This window comes from Oryzias latipes, chromosome 5 (assembly GCF_053564925.1).
Source record: "Oryzias latipes strain Hd-rR chromosome 5, Olatipes_Hd-rR_3.1".
In the NCBI taxonomy this organism is placed as follows: Eukaryota; Metazoa; Chordata; class Actinopteri; order Beloniformes; family Adrianichthyidae; genus Oryzias; species Oryzias latipes.
Window position 1 is genome coordinate 5,405,119 of NC_136241.1, and position 19,283 is coordinate 5,424,401.

A 19,283-nucleotide genomic window follows, 5' to 3' on the forward strand; every position below is an offset into this window, starting at 1 on the left:
CAGACCGCAACAAACGCCGTACAATTAATTCAGCAACTCCTTATTCTCTCCCGCCGAGACGAGAGCGCTTCTCCCAACTTTATATTTCCCTGCTCCCGATCCAGTCCTCCCATTTCCCTTATTCAGCCCATAGCTGAACCCCGTTGGTCCAAACTCCCTAACAACAGGCTGAGCGACAGAACAGAGGGCCAATCAGATCTCTGCTTGATCGATGTGTTCCATGAACTCCAGAATTTATAACCTGGCCCAACAGCCACCCAGTCCAACTCAGACCGCGACAATATGTTTCAAAACTTAATATACAAGTGAATGTGTGCATTTGATGTGATTGCAATATTTTTAAAGAACAATAAGTCTGTGGATTCTTTTTAAATAACATCATTATGCTGTTGTTAATAAGTGATGAGTATTTCTCGTGGTGGTTTTGCTGATGGTCTTGTCTGGTTGATACGTGGTGAGTTTCTGCTTCGTTCATGCAGGCGTTGAGACTTTAAATGGGATCTTAGGTCTGAATGTTCTTTAGATGTGAGACAGACATGGAACCAAACACACACTCACACGCTGCAGTGAGTGACGGGCAGCGGGTTTATGTTTTTACCATCCCTGCGCGTTTCACCTGCTGCCCCCCCCCCCCCCCCCCCCCCCCCCCCCGCCCTGCTTTCTTACTCACACATCCCATCCCCGAAACTGCGCGCTCTTCCTCAGAGACGGGAGCGCAATTTTAGGCACGGCAATTCACAGGTTTCCGGGTGGTACAAACTCTGTGAAATAATAGATAATAGTAAACAGATAGTTTTCTCTCTAAGCACTGCTACTACTGGCGCGCCTCTGGCATCGCATCGCGCCCGAGAAGGACTGGTCTAATGAAAAAAAAAAGTATAATTAAGGATTTGTCTGCGAACCACATGTGACCATCAAAAGAGCCATATATGGCTCGCGAGCCATAGGTTCCCGGCCCCTGCTATAGTGGATCTGCTATGTGTGACCCGGCACCATTGAACGTAGATCCGCTCCTGTTCGAGTACAGCGCCACGAAGGGAACATACTATCTAGATAGAAGAGAAAAAGAGCCAGGCAAGTTGAACGTGTAGCCAATGTCCACAAAGACGCTGTAGGGCACCATAAATTGAAACCGCCATTACCCAACCTGATAGATGACACGAAGCTTAACATTCAAAATCCGACGCCGCTTCCACTGGCATACTATGACACAAGCTTACGTAACATACATTATTTTGACGCTTCCATCTGAAGTACTATGATACGAGCTTAACGGCCATAAATACGATGCTTCCATCTGCATACTAATAATAAGAGCTTAAGTAACATCCAAATTCTAGCTCCACTTGGCATTCTATAATACGAGCTTAAGAAATCCTAAATTTGAGGCTTCCACATGAGAAATATAGTATTCAACATCCACAATCCAAAATATTGTTTTCCATTCTACTGCTAACATATTGGTTGATTTAAGTCTGAAGTCTCTTTGGAATGCGGAGGTGGTCAACCGCCCCATCACAGCCTTTGTAATAATTTCCATGGCTGAATTCTCTCAGAACACCATGATCCATTCATGGACCATTAGAGCTGTGGATTTGGGTTCAACATCCTACATTTCCGGCGGTCGGACATTCATAAACCACTCTTCATAAAGTTCCCCCCAAAAGCAACGGAGGGCGCAGCCTCAGAAAACAAGTGTTTAGCTTGTTCATGTAGCATTTTTCTAAAGATGGAGGAAAAAAAGAAAAAAAGAAGCGTAAAACTGCGTTTCTGAGTATTTTTAACTCAAATAGTTGTGAATCATGAGCATAAAATGCAGTTTGAAAAAGCTTGTAACAGTGATATAGGAGCAACAACCAGCGGGTCACAAGTTCTGTGCTCCGCTCCATTCTGATGTATCCACTTGCAGGAAAATAGAGCCAGGGACATCTTTGTTTCCTTGTCTGAGCTGGTGCTAACAGTCCCGCTCACAACTCAGAGGTGAATTTCTGATGAACTCCTGCCTCTCGGCAGAAACTATGTCCTTGGAAGACGACACAGGCTTTTTGATTTTGGCTAAAAACAGCATAATTATAATTATCCCATAAAATTCAGACCCGTTTTTCCTGAAAAATGAAATAATGTAGAATAAACCACAATTCAAGTGGACCGCTAAACACATTTCTGATATTTTTCTGTTACACTGATGTCACCATAGGTTCTCACGGGTTAAAGGACCACTGGGAACACTTTGACAATTGCCAATAGATGGATGGATGAAATGTGACTTATGCCTTAGTTACTTAGTTATGTTCTTGTTCTGGGGTTGACCGGTGCTGTAGAGTTTTTAGGTTGTTTGGGTCTGTGGAGGGTTGTAGAGAGGCCCGTCTGCATCTTAAAGGGAGCGCAGGTGTGTCTTGCAGTTCCCTTGAGGCTCATGTGGCCTTAACAGATGTATTATCTGGATCTGTTGTGCAGGACTAGATGTTATTATCCCTCAATAAATACTAGGGCACTGATGAGAAATTGGCAGGCAAATAAATAGTGACATCTTTTGGGTTTTCAATTGGCTCACAAGCTCCTTTTTTAGTGTTTCACTGATAGGCCCAAAACACCTCCAGAGGGTTCAGCAGTGAATCCCAGCGTTCCAGGTTCACCCCATTAGCCACAAGACATTTGGAGGCCCCGGTCAGGTCTTTCCTCTTGATCCACAGCCACTGACTCCCCTTCTCAGCTACCCTGGAGAGGTCTTTAATTGTCTGCCTTTGAGCCTCCCTCGCAGTCCCATCTCCAATGTGGAAGCGATGGTCTGACAGCTTCTCCTTGACGATGGAGATACTTCTGGACTTGCTCGGCTTTCGAGCCAACTCGATGTTCTTCTGAAGCTGTCCTAACAGCCGTACTGTGCAAGCCTCTGTTGTTGTCAGTGTAGTGAAATCAGAGACCGGTGGAAGCCTCAGCCCAACCAACCATTGAGAAGCCCATATGATGACCTCTACAGCTGGGGTGAATGCCAGTGGAGAGAGCAGCCATGATTCTCACTTCCAGGTGTTGCTGTATAGTTTACTCTACTGTCGTTGCGCAGAGTTGGATATCCTGGAAGTAGGGCTTTACCAGGGTTGTAAGAGCTGGTGGGACTCTGAAATAGTCAAAGGCTGTCCACAGGAACTTGTGGGGGACTGAGCAAAATGTGTTTTCAAGATCCAGGAACAGCACATAGAGATCTGTTCTCTCTTTCTTGGCACGCTGAATCTGATGCCAGATGACACTTCTGAAAAGCTTGCTTTCTGGATTGATCTGCGGCAATCAAGTTGTTTCTGTGCAGGTAGCTTGATAGCCCATGAGCCACCACACTGAAGGAGATTTTCCCATCAATATTCAGGAGGCCAATCTGGTGGAACTAGATAATTTCTGACAAGGATGTTGGAACCTCCTTCTTTTCCCACTTGACCTTCATCAGTTTCCAGAGGAATTGCAGGACAGCTGGGGCATTTTTGTAGGGCCGGTATAGAACTTCATTGGGGCCAAGGGCCCTTGCCCTACGCAAATTTTGACCACTTCCCTCCACCTGGGTGGACTTGTGTCTAGCTTGTATTCTGGTGTGCTCCGTGATGGCATGTCAGGTGGGACTTAAACCTGTTCCTGGTTTCATCTGTGCAGGATCTTTTAAGATGCTCTTCCAGGACGCCCTTGAGTGCCGAGAGACTTCCAGTATTTTCTTTTGTAAAGAGACTCTTTGCAATTTAAAGGGGTCTTTGTAGAAGCGTGACCTTGTTTGCTCCTTTGTTCTATGTTTCTTCAGGAGGTTTTCCCCTTTTCTCAGTGTTGCAAGCCTACCCTTGATCTCTTCCTGCCACAGGTTTATTCCCTCCTTTTCCTCTTCTGTGGCCTTCCTCCACAGTTTCTTCAGCTGGTGCCTCTCCTTTATTAGCCAGTCTATTTCTTTTTGCCTTCTGGATTTGGTATGGATTGTCGGAGTAGATTGTTTGCCCTCGACTACTCCGAACCGTTCCATTCCATATGTGAAGATGACGTTGCCCATTCTCTCCAATTTTTCATGGTGGTGCATCTGATCCCTACAAGGATATTGCAGAGATTGTTATTCATCTCCTTTGACAGAGTCTTGTCGCAGGACCTCGGCCACCTGACCAATGGCCTTCGCCCCAAAATCTTATTTTCAATTGAGGGGTGGGACGTGTTGGCTTGTAGTTGTTCTCCTTTGCCTTGTGTGTTGATGTCCTGAAGACTGGTGTGGGTCCTGCTGCTGAACCTCAGTCGACTGATTCAGGCTACTTTTCAAGAAGTAGTTATCGTTGCGACTCCCCTGTTGTCCCTTCGTCAGGCACTTTTTCCTACCCTGGTGTATCTGCAGGCCATAATAAGCGGGAACTTTTGCCTAACCACATACAGACTTTTGGAGCTTGGGTCCTGCTATAACTATTGGCGCCTCCGGTATACTAATCATTAATCTGGTTGTCTGTTCCTATCCTATCTTCCTTACTGGATTTGCAGTCAGTGAGCCATCTTCCGCCTCCTGCTCTTGTAGGCTCTGGGGCATTTTCCTTGAATTCTTTGTAGCAAAATTTGGGTGGGACTCAGGCTGGATCCCACCACCATGGGAAGCTTGTCCATGGTGGCCCCGGTGGGGTTTTTTCTTATTTTATTAAGCAAATCACCTACATAGGTCAACTTTATGTATTGTTATGTAAAACCAATAAATGCATTTTGTTAGTAATTTTTTTTGCCTTAGTTTTTTGTACAGAAAAAATACCGAAAATAGATAGAGAAAAAGTTTATTTATCTCCCAAGGGAGAAATTGAGGTGTCCGGCATCAAAACCCACACAAACACACACAATAAATAATAAAATAATAGTTCATAAAATGGCAGTTCATATCAGGCATATATATATATATATATCCATTGTCATGGTAAGTGCCCCATTTTTCATTGCCATTAATTGTTCATTCCGCCCTGAGAATCGAACCCGGGTTTCCTGCATGACAGTCCTGCACCTTACCAACCGAGCTACCCAGCCAGTATATAGAGTCCAACATCAACAGAACTCTAAGAGCCTTCATAGGAAACTCGATGAAGCTGTGGAAAACCACCCTTGAAGCCAATGGGAAGCCACTTGCACAAGTGTCCATCAAATGTGGGATATACCAAGGTGATGCTCTGTCCCCACTGCTGTTCTGCATAGGTCTGAACCCCCTCAGCCAAATAATCAACAAGACTGGCTATGGATACCGACTCAGAAATGGGGCCAACATCAGTCACCTCCTCTACATGGATGACATCAAGCTATATGCTAAGAGCGAGCGTGACATTGACTCCCTGATCCACACCACCAGGATCTACAGTACTGACATTGGGATGTCATTCGGGCTCGAGAAATGCAGCCGGATGGTGACTAAGAGAGGCAAGGTAGTCCACACAGGAGGGGTCTCACTCCCAGAAGGAACAATCACAGACATCGAGGACAGTTACAAGTACCTTGGAATTCCCCAGGCAAATGGCAACCTGGAGCAGGCAACAAGGAAAGCTGCAACAGCTAAATACCTCCAACGAGTAAGGCAAGTCCTGAGAAGCCAGCTCAATGGCAAAAATAAGACCCGGGCAATAAACAGCTACGCACTGCCAGTTATCAGATACCCTGCAGGAATAATAAGATGGCCAAAGGAAGAGATACAGACCACGGATGTTAAAACACGAAAGCTCCTCACCATGCATGGAGGGTTCCATCCCAAATCCAGCACACTGAGACTGTATGCTAGCCGCAAGGAAGGAGGCAGAGGACTAGTGAGTGTAGAAGCCACTATCCAGGATGAAACATCCAAGATGCATGAGTACATCAAGCTCAAGGCCCCAACTGACAGTGTGCTCAGTGAATGTCTCAGGCAATGGAGAGCAGAGGACACAGTGCTGGAGGACAGATCCTCATGGGAGGACAAACCCCTGCATGGGATGTACCACCGGACCATAACTGAAGTGGCTGATATCAAGAAGTCCTACCAATGGCTAGAAAGGGCTGGCCTACAGGACAGTACTGAAGCGCTCATCCTGGCAGCTCAGGAACAAGCCCTGAGCACCAGAGCGATAGAGGCTCAGATCTACCACACCAGACAAGACCCAAGGTGTAGGCTGTGCAAAGAGGCCCCTGAAACAATCCAGCACATAACTGCAGGATGTAAGATGCTGGCAGGTAAAGCATACATGGAGCGCCACAATCAAGTGGCTGGAATAATATACAGGAACATGTGTGCAGAATATGAACTGGAAACCCCAAAGTCAAAATGGGAAACACCTCCGAAGGTGGTAGAGAATGAGAGGGCAAAGATCCTGTGGGACTTCCAGATCCAGACTGATAGGATGGTAATGGCAAACCAACCAGACATTGTAGTGGTGGATAAAGAACAGAGGAAAGCCGTTGTGGTGGATGTGGCAGTGCCAAGCGATGGTAACATCAGGAAGAAGGAACATGAGAAACTGGAGAAATACCAGGGACTCAGAGAAGAACTGGAGAAAGCCTGGAAAGTGAAGGTGACAGTGGTGCCTGTGGTAATTGGAGCACTCGGGGCAGTAACCCCCAAGCTGGAGGAGTGGCTACAACAGATACCTGGAAAGACCTCAGACCTCTCAGTCCAGAAAAGCGCAGTTCTAGGAACAGCTAAGATACTGCGCAGGACCCTCAAGCTCCCAGGCCTCAGTTAGAGGACCCGAGCTTGGAGGAGAAACCACCCGCGGAGGGTGAGAGGGGCGTTTTATATATATATATATATATACACACACTGAACAATCAGACCACGCCCCTAGCAACCGCAGTCTGTAGGCTGTGAAGCCCAAAGTTAAGGGTAGCAAACACCACAATACAAACGTAAATCCTCCATGTCTGCAACTTTATTTTCTGTGTGTGTGAAACATTCAAACGTCAGTTGCCGCATATTAGGCAGAGCAAGCAGCTTCTGGTACGAGTGAAAAACTGTAAATCCATATTTGGTGGAAAACTCCTAGTTTTGTCTGTAAAATAGCAGCTTTATGTTTATTTGAGTCGAAGACGCTTCTCCAGTGTTCTCACTGACTCTTTTCTCCCCGAAGAAACTTTCCAAATACATTTTATTTTTTGGTTTTCATTAGCTTTTACTTACAGCGTTACTTACAGCTGCTTACAGTCACGTAACATGTCAAGACAGACAGATTTGGTGAACTGAATCCGGCAGTTTTTCAAAGTAAATCTTCCTTTCGTATTAGAAAATAAACTATACGGAAATGATTGAGGTGATTGATTATGCATTTTTTTTAATCTCTGTGGCCCGATACAAAGTGGCCCACGGACCGGTTCTGGTCTGCAGCCCGGGTGTTTGGGACCACTGCTGTAGACTTTAAAGGTAATGTCCTGCATTACTTTATGCACGTGAAATGGCGTGACAGAAACGCCTCATGAAAATCAGATTCCTTCAAAAGCAAAGGCTAGGTTTTCTCATGATCACGGCTGTCACAGTGCTGCAAAAAACATTTAAAAGTACTCGTCAGTCTGTCGGCTGCGTTTTCTCCCAGCAATATTCACAAAGATTATGGTTTAAACAAACATACATCATGTACAGAAAAACAACCTTTACACAGGAGGACAATGTAAGGAAATGACTTCTTTTTCCAAGTGGAAAAAAACTGAAATTACAAAACAAGCCGGGAAGCTTTTTTTTTTTTCTGGTCTTTCAGACTGAGAGCTCAGACACATGACCAGCTTTGGTTTGTGCCGTGGTTCACACAAAGTGGCTTTAACTAAAGAACCACACACAATTATCTTCATTTCAGCCAGTTGTTTTTGTTGCTCTTGTGTTTCAAACTGTTGAACCACAGTGACGTGCAGCACTCGCAGCACTGACCTGAATTCCTGTCCTGCAAATCACTTTGAATGTTTTCTCCCGTGTGCTCTCCTCTCCTTTTGGCTCTCCGAAAACAAAGTCTTGTTCTGTCTTTCATAGTTAGCTTAAATGTCAAAGAGCTACCTTTATAGCATCTCCTGCATTGTTATTGTGCTCTTTATTCTAAATTAGAAATCAATAGTGCAGTACTGAAATCAAGTTTTCAGTCATATTTTATCCTCAGTTGGTCTTTTGTAACATATCAATGATCTCTTACATTAGGATAAGTACGTTTCTTTAGAGTGGATGGTCTGTAGAGAGGGGGCTCACAACAGGAAAAGCTTTGAACCATAAACTCTAGAACTGAGTCCCGTTCTTCACTGAAGAATTTTAGACTGTAAGCCTGAGATCTCTGCAAATGATCCCGATCTGTCTCTGATGTGCAGGAAAACATTTCAGGCATCAGTGGTTCCGTTTGAGAAAGAGGAACAGGAAGGGTTTATGTTTCAGCTTGCAGGAAATTTGTCAATACTTTTGATTTGACAATGAGAGACACTTCAAAATGTAATTCAAGATCAGATAAAGGGGTTTGTATGAATGTAAAACAATGGTGTTTTGATAAATGTCAGGAAATAAAAACCAGGTAGACACTTTGGATTGCAAGTAACTCCTTTTTGTTTCTTACGTTTGCTTGTTTTATATATGTTTAATGTATTTTTTAAACTAATCTTTTATGGTCATTTGCTTAGTAACTATTGGCTAAAACAAAACACACTTTTGGCTTTTGCAGGTATTGATGAATAAATCTATGAACAAATATGCTAAATATTAATAACTGACAGGAAGACATTTAATTCCCATTTAAATTACCTTAACTTACACACTTACCACACTAATAAATGTATTTTTTCTGTATTCAGTAAAGTATAAACCAATGCTTGGACAGGACTTAAACAAAAAAAAAACAATGTTTCTTTAAAAGACTTTTAGAAACAACTTAGTTTTTACTTTAAATATCAGTCAGGAAAGATTTTTGGCTGCTTATCAAGAACATTTAACAATGAAAAAAAATAAACGGAAAACTTTGTTTTAAATGAGAAGTTTGAGCTTTTAAAAGGAATATTCCTAGAAATGTACCTAAATTGCAATGTTCAGAAGTTTTTGGAGAAATGCAACAGTCCATGAGTACAGGCTTAATTGGGCTTCATTTAGCATGTTGTTGTTAAATTCATATTAGTGCAATCAGGGAAAAGACTCAGCTTGTTTTTGGACATCTGGGGAAAAATCAGTACAATCTGTGTTTTCGACACTTTAATTAAATTTTGCATGCTACAGACATTAAGGGTTTGCTTCATGTTGTTTCTAAATATCTCATAAAACAGTTAAAAAAAGCTGTTAAAAATTCCCACGACTCCAGAAAAGTATAAAGCAACTTGAATAAAAACTAAAGCATAAATAACTCTGGACTACTTTATTGTTTCTAGACAGGTTGGACGTCTTTTGCTTGCTGTGCAGTTCATCTGGAAGTCAAGTTGACTATTTATCTGCTCATCTCACCACTCAGAATAACTGAACACTCACACATAAATAATCCACATGTCCTCTCAGCTTCATGCACCCCATTATAGAAATGAGTTTGTGGTTTTACGACACACATCCACCTCTCAACATGTTAGGAAAATTGCAGTTGTAGCCCATATCAAATTTCTTGATTTCTCAATGATGTGAGGTCACATCAATTTAGTGGTCACTTCTTTATAAACACTCAAATTAAAATGTCCTCACATACTTTTAGTAAATGAAAATGTTTTTTTTTATTTTTTATTTAAGATATAGAACAGAACGAAAATCAAATCCATAACCTTGCCTTTTTCATCGTTTGGTACTGTGCCCTGGTTAGATCATGTCAGACAGCTTGGACAAATGGCTGACCCAGTTTGATGCTGGCTTCTTGAAAGCTTGTCATTAGGATTATAGCTTACATAAATGAGCTGACAGGGGAAAGTGGTCTCTGGGAAAGTCTGAAATTACCAAATAGGGCCCCACTTTGCTGTGGTCAGCAAGGCAGAGGGAAAAGTTGTGTTGGGGTCAACAGTGGGGCTGAGGTTCTGGTGGGATTCTGCACAGTTGCAAATGAAATCCAGCTTTGTGAAGTGATGTCCTCTGTGGTTCTGGTCCAGTTACATTGATGGAATTGGAGGTTAAATTGAACACTCAAAGTCTGATCCTCTTTTAGGCTGCAGGAAATGTGCAAACGAAAGCTGCTACACTTCATCACTCTAAATCTCAGAAATGTCAGCTCACATTCTTGTATTTGCTGTTTTCAGAGATTCAGGATGAGGATGTACAGTAGCTCCCGTCACCAGAGTTACAGTTGGGGCTTAAAGCAGGAAATTGAACATTTTTGTGCGGGACTCTGTCTGCAGCATCTGACCTCAGACCACATGCACCACAATACTTTATTCTTTCCCCCCTCTCCACCCTCCCTCTGCAGCAGAGTCGTACTCTGTGGCGGACAGTGACGGCAGCGTCAGCCCGTCTGTGGCATCTCTGCCTCAGCAAGCCTCAGGCAGCACCAGCCCCTGCTCACCCTCCTCCTTCAGCGGAACACGCCATCCTGTGAGCACCTTGAAGAAATGGCTTTCCAACCCGGTCCGTAAGCTGAGCTCTGGTGCCAGAACTGAAGCAGACAAAGTGGACAAGCAGATCTTCAGGTCAGAAGAGAAGCAGCCGCCGGTGCTTTTTTCCCACAGTGAGACCCGGCAAAGTTCTCTGAAGACGCACGATAATCAATCCTCACTGACTTCTGGAAACATGGTAAGATTTCAAGACGGGCAAAGGAGTTACATTTACATTCTTGGGTTTGCATTTCTGACATGCTTGTTCTTAATGACTGTTTATTTTTGTGTGCAGGAGTGGAAAAACGGTCTTCTGAACCCAGCGGCTCCGTCTCCATCCCCACTGTCCCATCAGAACTGCTTATGTGAACGCCAGCAAAGCAGAGACTCACAGAGTCTAGTAAATTCCTTCACTTTTTACATTTTATTGTTCTATTGTGTGCATGCAAAACATCCTGACTCTAGTCAAAGTCTATAGATCAGACTTTAGAACAGCAAAAGTCAGTTCAAGTTCACTATGAAGTGCTGTTTCATAGAAAGGAAAAAAAGAGACCATTTTAATTTAACTGTTGTGTTCTGTTGTCTCAACCAATTTAATGACATGTGGGGAACCTGTGCGGGTGCTTTGAGTTTAGTAGATGATCACTTTAAAACACATCCTGAAAAATGTGGGCAGATTTCTCCACAGTTTTTCTAATTGTCTGGAATCCCGTTTTAATGCCTTTCATAAGCCAGAACCACAGTTTATGCAAAAATCAATAAAAACTTGAAATCACGTAAACAGTGGCCCCTAAATCTATATTATGCAAGTTTAATTTTTTTTAATGGAATCATGGAAATTGATACACTTTCCTTGATATTCAAGTTTTTGGAAAGGTTCTGTAAAATTATTAATAAAAAATACAATTTGTTATAAAGATAAACACACATGTTAAAGCAGACAACAAATGAAAACCTAAAAACATATTTGGTGATCATTAAAATTCAGATATTAGGAAGTAGACTCTAATAAGGCACAATTCTAGATGCAAACATGTATTTCTGTCCAATAAAACTCCAATCTAATGCTTGGACAGTAATCTCTAAAAGTGTTGTGGGTCTTTGAGGAGCATCTGGAAGGAGTTAACTTTCAAAGCAGTCCTGGGCAGCTTGTTACGGGGGGGTGGGGGGGTCCGAAACAGAGGAAGAAGAGGCCTCAAGGCAAAAGTGACACAGATCTAAAGTGATGACAGGACCATGTTTCATTACCTTTACTGAAGAGATAAGAGCAGTTTTAAAAGGTTAAAGTGTTCAGAGTTCTGCTGATAAATGACAGACGTTTTCTGTCTCACGGCCCTTTAGGACAAACTTCCACTAGAACCTGCAACTTTACACTTGCAGAGTCAAACTTTGATTTTAAAACAGAACAGACAGTGTTTGACCTTTTTTAAACAAGTATTTCTGATAGAAGAATATTACCTTTAAAAGCCTCTTGTGTGTTTAAACGTATAAAGCTACGTTCACACCAGCCATGTGTGGCGCGTTGGAGGACGCCCCCAAACAGGCATTCTTTCATACATGGTGTTTTGTCGCTACCTGATACTAGCGCATGTACTCACAGTTGAAAAGAGGCAACTCTCGCCAATCTTACTCAGGCTTTTCCTTTCATAGCTTTATTCCGATGTATGAAAGATTTGGTGTCAAACCATCCAGCCGGATATAAACCGTTGTCATTAATTTCTCCTCCGTGATCGATTTTCCACCGGTTGGTGTCTCCGTGTTTTGAAAAGGACACTAGTCACACATCACTTCCAAATCCAAGCCCCTGATTGGTCAAAGTTCAGCTGTGTGATGTTCGAGCTGTCAAAAGTTCAGCTGGTTGAACATTCTGCGTGGGTTCACTGAACGCCCGGTTTGTAGATCCCACAGACTTAAAAACATGCGTAGCAATGCGTGACCGCGAGGATTATCAACGCAGAAGGGGTGTTTGCATTGACTTTACACTCAAAGTGGTTACTTGAATGCAAGTTGCTTTGACGCTGCAGATGTAGCTAGAGACATTTAGGCTGCGTTCACACTGCAGGGGTAAATGCTCAATTCCGATTTTTGGAAAAAAATCCTATTTTTTTGCAAGGCCGTTCACATTTCCAATTAAATGCGAATTTTTGTGATCTCCTGTGTGAATGTGGAATGACCCAGAAGTGACCCGCAGAAGAGTTCTCAACGGTGAACGACGTCACTCGTTTGCGAAAGTAGCTAACGTTAACAATGGATGTCAACAACAGTGTTATCAACAGCTGAGCTCTTTTTGCATCATTGCATTTATTTTCACAAAGGAGCCAGCACAATTACAATCTTCTCATTTTTGGAGCCAGGATCGTCTGTACCCACTGTTGTGGAATGGGAATGGGAAAGTGTTTGTGCTGGGGCCGTGTGTGTAAGAGAGAGGAGAAGAGTGCGTGCAGCGAGGTAGGGAATGGGGGGGAAGGAGAACGATAATAAAAGAAGGATTCCCCAGAATAAATGCTATTGAGTCTTTATTAACCTGCTCTGGAGAATCAAAGGGTCAGAACGGGGAAGTAAACCCTGGAGAAGGACGCTTCTGACCACAGTCGGAAAGGGAAAATAAAATGTCATCACGGGGAAGGTTCAACTCCACACTCGGCCATTTAGCTGGAAATATTTTCAAAAAACGCGCGGTTGCGATAAGAGCCCTTGAGTTTGGCCTGAATAGACCTGTCACTCAAATATGAATCCGATCGGTGACCTCGCTTCCCTTCCACTGACTGGTCTCAGCAGCATCGTCCGCCATGGTTAATGTTTATGATCTCGTTTCCGCCTACTTCAACGCAGAATGATGACATTTTTAGCGTATTAATGACGTACGGGTCGGGTACATGTGGCCTGGCCGGTCAGACGGAGGTCGCATTTCAAAAGATGGGATACGTATTGGATTCAGGACCACATACATAAGTGGCCTGGGTCGCATTTGAAAAGAACGGATCTGTGTCGTTCAGACTGTCATGAAAAGATCAGATACAGGTCGCATAGGGGCAAAAAAATCGGAATTGGGTCGTTTCAGATTGCAGTTTGAACGTAGCCTTAATTAGACTATTAAATTAAACTTTAGACTCTACAAAACCTCATAGACACTGGAAAATGAACATGATTGTTATTCTGTTTTTTTAACTGTATTTTAAGGGATATCCATGATCTATCAATAGAGCTATGGTAACAAGAGAATTTCCCCATTGTTGGATCTATTCTATTCTATTCTATTCTATTCTATTCTATTTACTCAGCAAACAACAGTACAGAGGTGAAAAACAGTACAAACTTTATTTAAAGTTCAAATCATCATTCCAAGAACATGTTTATAATTTCAATTGTATTTTAAAATGTGCAACGAAACTAACAAAAAAAAACATTTCAAGGATTTTAGACCACATTTGTCTTTTTGATGCCCTTTGACTACCGCAATTTCATCCTCCTGCTTCAACAGAGGAGGAGACTAAAATGGAGATTAGGTTCAAATGAGCTGCAAGTTGGATTTCTTCCATGTACATTTTGGAAGAACCAGCAAAGATAAACTGCAGATCATTGTAACCAAAGGACTGCAGTCAGATTCACCTGATGGTACGATAAGATGATATGTGTTATTCCTTAAATAACCTCCTTACCTGATAATGGACTTCAACGCTGGGATTTATTAGTTGTCCTGTTTGCACATCTGTCACACATGTTCCTAACTTTAACATTCCAGATGCTTGTTGAAGAATCCTTACAGACAGTTTCTGGGTTGGAGAATGGAAAACTGATGGATATAAACGTCTCTAGTTTAGGATTTTAATCTCAAATGTTACGGTTTTCAATATTCATTTAAAACTCGCTGATACACCTCTGGTTGGTCTGAAGATTCATAACCCCTATTGGTAACCCTTGTGCTATCCTTGGCACTTTAACGTTGGGAGTTGGGTCATTTAGACCCACTAGACAGTGCTCTGAATATTTTTTCTTCAATGATTTGTGATCTTCACTGGTGTCCACGGATTACATGAAATCTTTCCACCTTCATCCCCCTTTATCATGGTAGGGAGAACACGTCAAAGTAAGGGTGGGGTCATCTAAGATAGAACAAGGGTTTTCTTTTTTCTTTTCTTTTTTCTTTTCTTCCTGAGGCGAGGTTACCATGTCATCGGTGGCGTTTGTCTTGTGTTTTCAGAGTCAGAAGTCCAGCAGTAACACTCTCCCAGGAGACGACAGCGGGACAGCAGCTGACGACTCGGCGAGTCAGGGATCTGCTGCAGTGGACAGCGAAGAAGAAAGAAGTGTCGCTTTAGAGAAGAGCTTGTGAGCATTTATGTCAACACTGAAGACAGACACATTTCAACTCCCCACATTTCATTTGAAGAGAATAAACAAAAAAAGGACGAAATGACTAAATACCGATAATAATGATTAAATTAGAAAAGATTTCAGAGCTGGAAGTTTCTCCTTAAAACCCCAGGGGGTCTTGAAAGAACTGGTTCTGTGTTCTAAAAAGAATACATCAAAAATAGTCAATTAAAGACCCACTCCAATGAAAATGGGGTTTTTGGTCTTTTTAACATTTTCTTGTAGCATTTTTCTGATGATGGAGGACATTTATACAGAAAATTAAGATTAAAACTGGATTTCTATTACAGTAATTTCTTTTTTCAAATCGCTATGAATCAGGGGCAGATGAAAAGGTGCAGTTTGAAAAAGTGTGTCGTTTCCACAAATAAACTACTAGTAGTTTCACTCAAGTTTGGGTAGATTTTGGATAAATAGATTTAGGAAACTGTTTAAAGCCTTAACTACGGTGGCCCTAAAGTGGAAATCACACTAGAAAATCACTTGATTCAGAAACCAAAATGTAAAAAAAAAACATTTGGGAAAACAAAAGTGATTTCCAGAGAAAAAAATGAAATGTTAGAAAAACAAAACACAATGAAAAACTGGAAATGGTTTGGGAAGCCGCTGCTTGTCCATCATTTTAACCGAAAGTTCCTTGACATGAAGCGATACTGGATATCATCCTCCAATCAGCGACGTCCCGTTGTCTCTTTTCCGGTTTCTCATTGTGTTTTTTCTAAGATTTCATTTTACGTTTTTTTATGTTTCTTTTTTCTTCCAAAGGTTTTTTGTTTCTGAAATTTCGTTGTTTTTTTTCTAAAATGTAATGGTCTCTTTAATATTATTTTAATTTTTTATTTGTTGTTGTGATCTTTAAAATGTTTTTTTTTTTACTGAACCACACAAGTGACAAAAAAATTGCTTTTAATCTGATTCATTTTTTATTTTCAACTATGGTTTCCTGTTAGCTTCTCTTTCATATTTGCTTCATGTTTTTCATGCAGGTATGTTCTGACAGAGCTCGTTGAGACAGAGAGGTTGTATGTTGAAGATCTTGGATTAATCGTTCAGGTACGCTTTAGTCCAGATTGTTCCTAATGATATTATTCTTTGCTTTCAAACATCCATGTGCTGTTTTTGTGTTTCGGTAGGGCTACATGAGCATGATGTCCAGCCAGAGCGTCCCAGAGGATCTGAGAGGGAAGGACAGGATTGTGTTTGGAAACATCCAACAAATTTATGACTGGCACAAGGAGTGAGGCCAAAGTCCATTTAACTTGACGTTTCCTTTTTCTGAGCACGTGCGACTCCCGGCGCCTGATCTTGGCTTTGTGCTGCTGTACGCAGGTATTTCCTGGGAGAGTTGGAGAAATGTGTGGATAATCCAGACAGCCTGGCCAAACTCTTCATCAAACACGTGAGTGGGAAGATCACTGATGAAGTTCTTTTTTTGGTCTCTTCATGTTTTCCACTTGGATGATGGTTCAGATATTTCACACCTCACTTGTTTGGAACCAGCTGCCATACAGATGTGTTCCGTTTCCTCAGCTGGAGAGTAAAAATGATTTTGCAATCCCTCTGGATTGACTAAAGAGATCTCAAAGGCAAAGACTCTGCAAGGAAATCCGGTTGTGAGTGAAAATAACCCAAATTAGAAGTTTTAACATAAATCCAAGCTCTGCCACCTGAAAACAAAGAAACGAGATGGTAACCTTAAAGACCAACTCCGATGAAAGTAGTATTTTTAACATGTTCTTGTAACGTTTTTCACCTGATGAAGGATGTGGATCAAGAAAATCAAGCTTAGAATTGAGTTTCTTTATTCAAATTGTTTGGAATCTGAAGCAGATGAAAAGATTCTGTTTGTAAAAGCTTCTAGATTTTATGAAGAAAATACTGGGCGGGTCACAGGCTTCCTGCTCCGCTTCATTCGGATCATCCACTGTCAGACAAATAGATCCATGAACGTCTTTGTTTTCCCCGTCTGAGCTGAAACCTGGATCAGAACTCTCTGATAGTACTCAGTGGAGTGGGAATTTAAGGCTTTCAAGAATTATTCTTGTTTCATTTTTTTTACTGAAAAACAGATAATTGATAATTAAATCAGATCAGATAAAATCAAATCAAATTAAATCAAATGAAACTTTATTTATAAAGGCCTGTCATACATATCTAACACAATGTTTTACATTAAGAAACATTTAGCCAATACAAAGACTTTCTCACGCACTGGAAAATAAAACACACAACTGAGCACACAAAACATAAAAGGATGTTAAATAAGAGGAAAAGAAGAAATGTGGCCTAAAATGAAGTAGAGAAATGAAATGTTGGGGACCTGTCCACACCAGCTGGAATAAAATGGGATTGTATTGGAGTCCTGTTTGAGTCATTAATGAGGAACAGCTGCTTCTTTTTTAGCCAGCGGAACGATTTCATGGACCCGATTACCTCGTCTGCTTTTGAAAGAGTTCTGTTGTGAAACACAATTTGTCTTTTTACATTATCGGAACCAAATAGGTGCTGCAAAAACAAAACAGCGGCTTTGTCGTTGAGTCCCTCTCCGTTAGACTCACACTATCAGACAATGGTGTACAGCAAAGACACGGAGCTGTGTGTGTTCACCTGCAGGAGCGACGGCTTCACATGTATGTGGTCTACTGCCAGAACAAACCAAAGTCAGAGCACGTCGTCTCTGAATACATTGAGACCTACTTTGAGGTGAGGCCCCCAGCATTATGGCTGCTCTCCACGCCTCACTGAAAGGTCCTGCTGTCCTTCAAAGCTGGTGCATTGAAAGAGCCCTTTTCTTTGTATCTGTGAGCAGGATCTCCGGCAGCAGCTGGGTCACAGACTGCAGCTCAACGATCTCCTGATCAAGCCTGTTCAGAGGATCATGAAGTATCAGTTACTGTTGAAGGTTGGCCCCACAGAAACGTTTTTCGAAAACAAAGACCAAGATTTCTGATTCATGCCTCTCTCATTTTTCTCTCCGTTGCACTCAGGACTTTTTGAAATATTATAGCAAAGCTGGGCGGGACGTTGAGGAGCTTCAGGTAGAAACTCGCTGTGGACACACAAATATTTTTTTCTCTCCTTCCAAAAGTTCTTTTATTTTTTTACTGTTTGTCCTTCCAGAATGCAGTGGAGGTGATGTGTTTTGTGCCAAAGCGTTGTAATGACATGATGAATGTGGGAAGACTCCGAGGCTTTGAGGTACTGAATGTCCTAAAAGCGACTTTGCTGGTTGTTGTGAGTCAGACTCGGCAGTTTGACGGTGTGTGTGGTGTTTCAGGGGAAAATCACAGCTCAGGGGAAGCTGCTCCAGCAGGATACTTTCTCTGTCAGCGAGCAGGAAGCCGGCCTCCTGTCCAGAGCAAGGGAGAGGCGTGTCTTCCTGTTCGAGCAGCTGGTCATCTTCAGCGAGCCAACTGATAAGAAAAAGGGATTTTTGCTGCCAGGGTACATATTTAAAAACAGCATCAAGGTAATGGGGAGAATACATCGTAATGATCTCGGGCTTTAAGTTGTGCTTTGTTGTTTGACAGCGGCGTTTGTTGCTCGCAGGTCAGCTGTTTGGGTGTGGAGCAGCCCTCAGAGGAGGACCCCTGCTGTCTGGTCCTGACCTCGCGGGGAACCAACAGCAGTGTGACCCGGTTCATCATGCATGCTTCGTTTCCAGAGACACAGCAGGCTTGGTTCAATGATGTTGTCCAGATCTTAGAGACTCAAAGGAACTTTCTGAATGGTGGGATTCTTCAGCAAAATCAGAGATTTCAAGGGCCTATATCATGCTTTTCCGAAGCTTTTCAGCGTTAACTATATCCATAGATATGATCATATATTCCATGTGGCACACAAAAGAACCATTTTTTAATTCAATATTCTTACCTGGAAGTAAGACGACTCGATCTTTGAGGCTCCGCCTTTCTCTCCTTGTGGGTGCCGCCCATTTCATGACGTCGACCTAGAGTCGGCCTCAGCGTTTTACCCACAAAAACAAACAACATGCAAACTTTGGCAAAGATGGATGTGCATATTGTCCACAGAAAAAGAAAGCGTTTAGCCGATCACCGCTAGCTCCACGGGGAAAGTGGGTGTGTCTGTTAGCCTGGGGGCGGGGCTGGCAGTGCAGACTCTTCCTGGTAGGGGCGGTTCCTCACTTTGTGATGTCACAATGTGAGGACCCGCTCATTTCTGTGAACTGGGAGAGCTGGAGCTTGAAGAGCAGGTTTTTAGAGGAATACTCAGAAATGCGTGAATGGATCAGAATACCACTTTGGGATTTCTTTTTGTGCTATCCTATGGGGTCCAGATGACCCCACCCTAACATTGACCTGTTATCCCGACCATGACAAAGGTGGATAAAGGTAATCTATCTTACACTATCTTACATTAAAGGTAATGTAATCTATGGACACCAGTGAAGATCACAAATCATTGAAGAAAAAAGGTTCAACGCACTG

The 19,283-nt window shown here is 42.4% G+C and overlaps 1 protein-coding gene across 3 annotated transcripts in view; it reads left to right on the forward strand.

Moving 5' to 3' along the window:
- arhgef25b (Rho guanine nucleotide exchange factor (GEF) 25b) overlaps positions 1-19,283 on the forward strand; it is a 41,870-nt gene that overhangs the window by 13,868 nt on the left and 8,719 nt on the right. For all 3 annotated transcript variants that reach the window (XM_011474675.4, XM_004068563.5, XM_020703044.3), the window contains 12 exons: positions 10,338-10,660; positions 10,757-10,861; positions 14,663-14,790; positions 15,822-15,888; positions 15,969-16,072; positions 16,165-16,234; positions 17,449-17,538; positions 17,645-17,737; positions 17,823-17,873; positions 17,956-18,033; positions 18,113-18,304; positions 18,385-18,565. In XM_011474675.4, the coding sequence (XP_011472977.1) occupies positions 10,338-10,660; positions 10,757-10,861; positions 14,663-14,790; positions 15,822-15,888; positions 15,969-16,072; positions 16,165-16,234; positions 17,449-17,538; positions 17,645-17,737; positions 17,823-17,873; positions 17,956-18,033; positions 18,113-18,304; positions 18,385-18,565 (1,482 nt within the window). The remainder of the gene's footprint in view (positions 1-10,337; positions 10,661-10,756; positions 10,862-14,662; positions 14,791-15,821; positions 15,889-15,968; positions 16,073-16,164; positions 16,235-17,448; positions 17,539-17,644; positions 17,738-17,822; positions 17,874-17,955; positions 18,034-18,112; positions 18,305-18,384; positions 18,566-19,283) is intronic.